The sequence below is a fragment of the Babylonia areolata genome, chromosome 6 (assembly GCF_041734735.1).
Source record: "Babylonia areolata isolate BAREFJ2019XMU chromosome 6, ASM4173473v1, whole genome shotgun sequence".
Lineage (NCBI taxonomy): Eukaryota > Metazoa > Mollusca > Gastropoda > Neogastropoda > Buccinidae > Babylonia > Babylonia areolata.
The window spans coordinates 56,125,971-56,128,470 of record NC_134881.1 but is presented as its reverse complement, the minus strand read 5'-3'; the positions used below and the strand labels follow the sequence as shown (position 1 = coordinate 56,128,470).

The following is a 2,500-nucleotide window of genomic DNA, read 5'->3' as shown; positions in this document are numbered from 1 at the left end:
GGTGTGTGTATATGTGTGTGCGTGTGGGGGGGGGGGGAGGGGGTTGAGGGTGGATATGTGTGTGTGTGTCTGTGTGTGGGAGGTATGGGGGTGCGCGCGGGCGTGTGTGTGTTGTTTGTTGTGTGTGTGTGTGGGGGGGGGGAGGTGTGGGGGGGGAGGAGGGGCGAGGGGGAGGAGGTTGTGTGTGTGCGCGCGCGTGTGCGCGTCTGTATGTGTGTGTGTGTGTGTGTGTGTGTGTGTGTGTGTGTGTGTGTGCAACATGGCCATGCCTTGAGTCGTGTGTGTCTAGGTCTGTGGTGTGTAAGAGATGAAATAAAAGTTGGGGGTGGGGGTGCAGGAGGGTGAGAGGGTGTGGGTGTAAACAGGGTCAGACATGTTGCCACTGGCTGTGGGTGAAGGGTCACAAGCCCCTGACCCCTAACCCCAAGGACCCGTCATGCAGCCTCTGAGGGCAGCTCCCGACAGAATGACAACAGGTCACGTTGTTGTACTGGACTGATGGGAACGCCGAGAGGTGGTTGGCCAAGTCGGCTGTCCAGATGTGCAATGACGTCATCCGGTGGTCATGCATGGTGGTACGCTGTCGTGGTTTATTCACAGTCTTATGACTCGCGACTTCTCCGCTCCACACACCCAATCTTTTTATTTTGTTTTATTTTATTTGATTTTTTCTAGTTATTACTTTTATTTATTTATTTATTCATTATTATTTTCATCATTATTATTCATTTGTTTATTTTTATTTATTTATTTTTTTTTTTAGCTAATAATGGTCGTTGCTCAATATGGCCACGTTGTCAGTGCTCAACTCAGTGCAGCCATGTGAATTTCTGGACTATGGCAACAAGAAACATGTACACAGCGTCTTACAAAACCTGACTGCATGTGTTGTGTTAGTTGGTTGGCAACGAAAGACCACAAGACTTTGAGCATTGGGACACATTAATATTTCAGCGAGAAACTGACAAAGTGAGGAGGGAGAGGGGGGATGCGGGGGGTGGGTGTGGGGGTGGGGGGCGAGGGGTGTGTGTGTGTGGAAATGGGAGGTGTGTGAGGGGTCATCCAGGATTGGAAGTACCTCCTTGTTCGTCGCAAGCTGCCGATAATGAAGTGGAGCCAGAAGTTTTGCTGATGGGTAATGTGAACTGGTGACATGACAACAGAAGCCTTTCGTTAATGGGTATTGTGAGGAGCCTTTCTTTGTCGCGTAATGTGAAGGCTTTGACGTGGAAACAGAAGCCTTTTGTTGATGGGTAATGTGAAGGCTGTGACGTGGAAACAGAAGCCTTTTGTTGATGATTAATGAGAAGGTTTTGACGTCAAAACAGAAGCCTTCTGTTAATGGGTAATGAGAGGGTTTTGAGGTGGAAACAGAAGTCTTTTGTTGATGATTAATGAGAAGGTTTTGACGTCAAAGCAAAAGCCCTTTGTTGATGGGTAATGTGAAGGCTGTGACGTGGAAACAGAAGCTTTTCGTTGATGGGTAATGTGAAGGCTGTGACGTGGAAACAGAAGCTTTTCGTTGATGGGTAATGTGAAGGCTGTGACGTGGAAACAGAAGCCTGTTGTTGATGAATAATGTGGAGGCTGTGACGTGGAAACAGATGTCTTTTGTTGTTGGATAATGTGAAGGCTGTGACGTGGAACCAGAAGCCTGTTGTTGTTGGATAATGTGAAGGCTGTGACGTGGAAACAGATGTCTTTTGTTGATGGGTAATGTGAAGGCTGTGACGTGGAAACAGAAGCCTGTTGTTGATGAATAATGTGGAGGCTGTGACGTGGAAACAGAAGCCTGTTGTTGATGAATAATGTGGAGGCTGTGACGCGGAAACAGAAGCCTTTTGTTGATGGGTGATGTGAAGGCTGTGACGTGGAAACAGAAGCCTGTTGTTGTTGGATATTGTGAAGGCTGTGACGTTGAAACAGAAGCCTTTTGTTGATGGATAATGTGAAGGCTGTGACGTGGAAACAGAAGCCTTTTGTTGATGGATAATGTGAAGGCTGTGACGTGGAAACAGAAGCCTTTTGTTGATGGATAATGTGAAGGACGTGACGTGGAAACAGAAGCCTTTTGTTAATGGGTAATGAGAGGGTTTTGAGGTGGAAACAGAAGTCTTTTGTTGATGACTAATGAGAAGGTTTTGACGTCAAAGCAAAAGCCCTTTGTTGTTGGGTAATGTGAAGGCTGTGACATGGAAACAGAAGCCTTTTGTTGATGGGTAATGTGAAGGCTGTGACGTGGAAACATATACCTTTTGTTGATGATTAATCAGAAGGTTTTGACGGGGAAACAGAAGCCTTTTGTTGATGGGTCATGTGAAGAAAAATGACTAAACCTCAACGAGAGCTGTTGAGCAAAAGAGTCCACCCTTAGTGAAATTGACCTATTGGCTAACATCTATATCAGTATTAGGAAGGAGTTGTTCATGTATTTATTGAGTGGTCTGTTTATTCACTGATTGTATTTATCCGTTCTGTGCACATTCTGTGTGTGTGTGTG

The 2,500-nt window shown here is 46.1% G+C and overlaps 1 protein-coding gene across 1 annotated transcript in view; it reads left to right on the top strand.

Moving 5' to 3' along the window:
* The window catches only part of LOC143283568 (uncharacterized), a 34,276-nt gene extending 33,827 nt beyond the window's left edge, over positions 1-449 (top strand). The window contains exon 8 of the mRNA XM_076589811.1: positions 338-449. Within this exon, the coding sequence (XP_076445926.1) occupies positions 338-449 (112 nt within the window). The remainder of the gene's footprint in view (positions 1-337) is intronic.
* Positions 450-2,500: the final 2,051 nt, after the last annotated feature.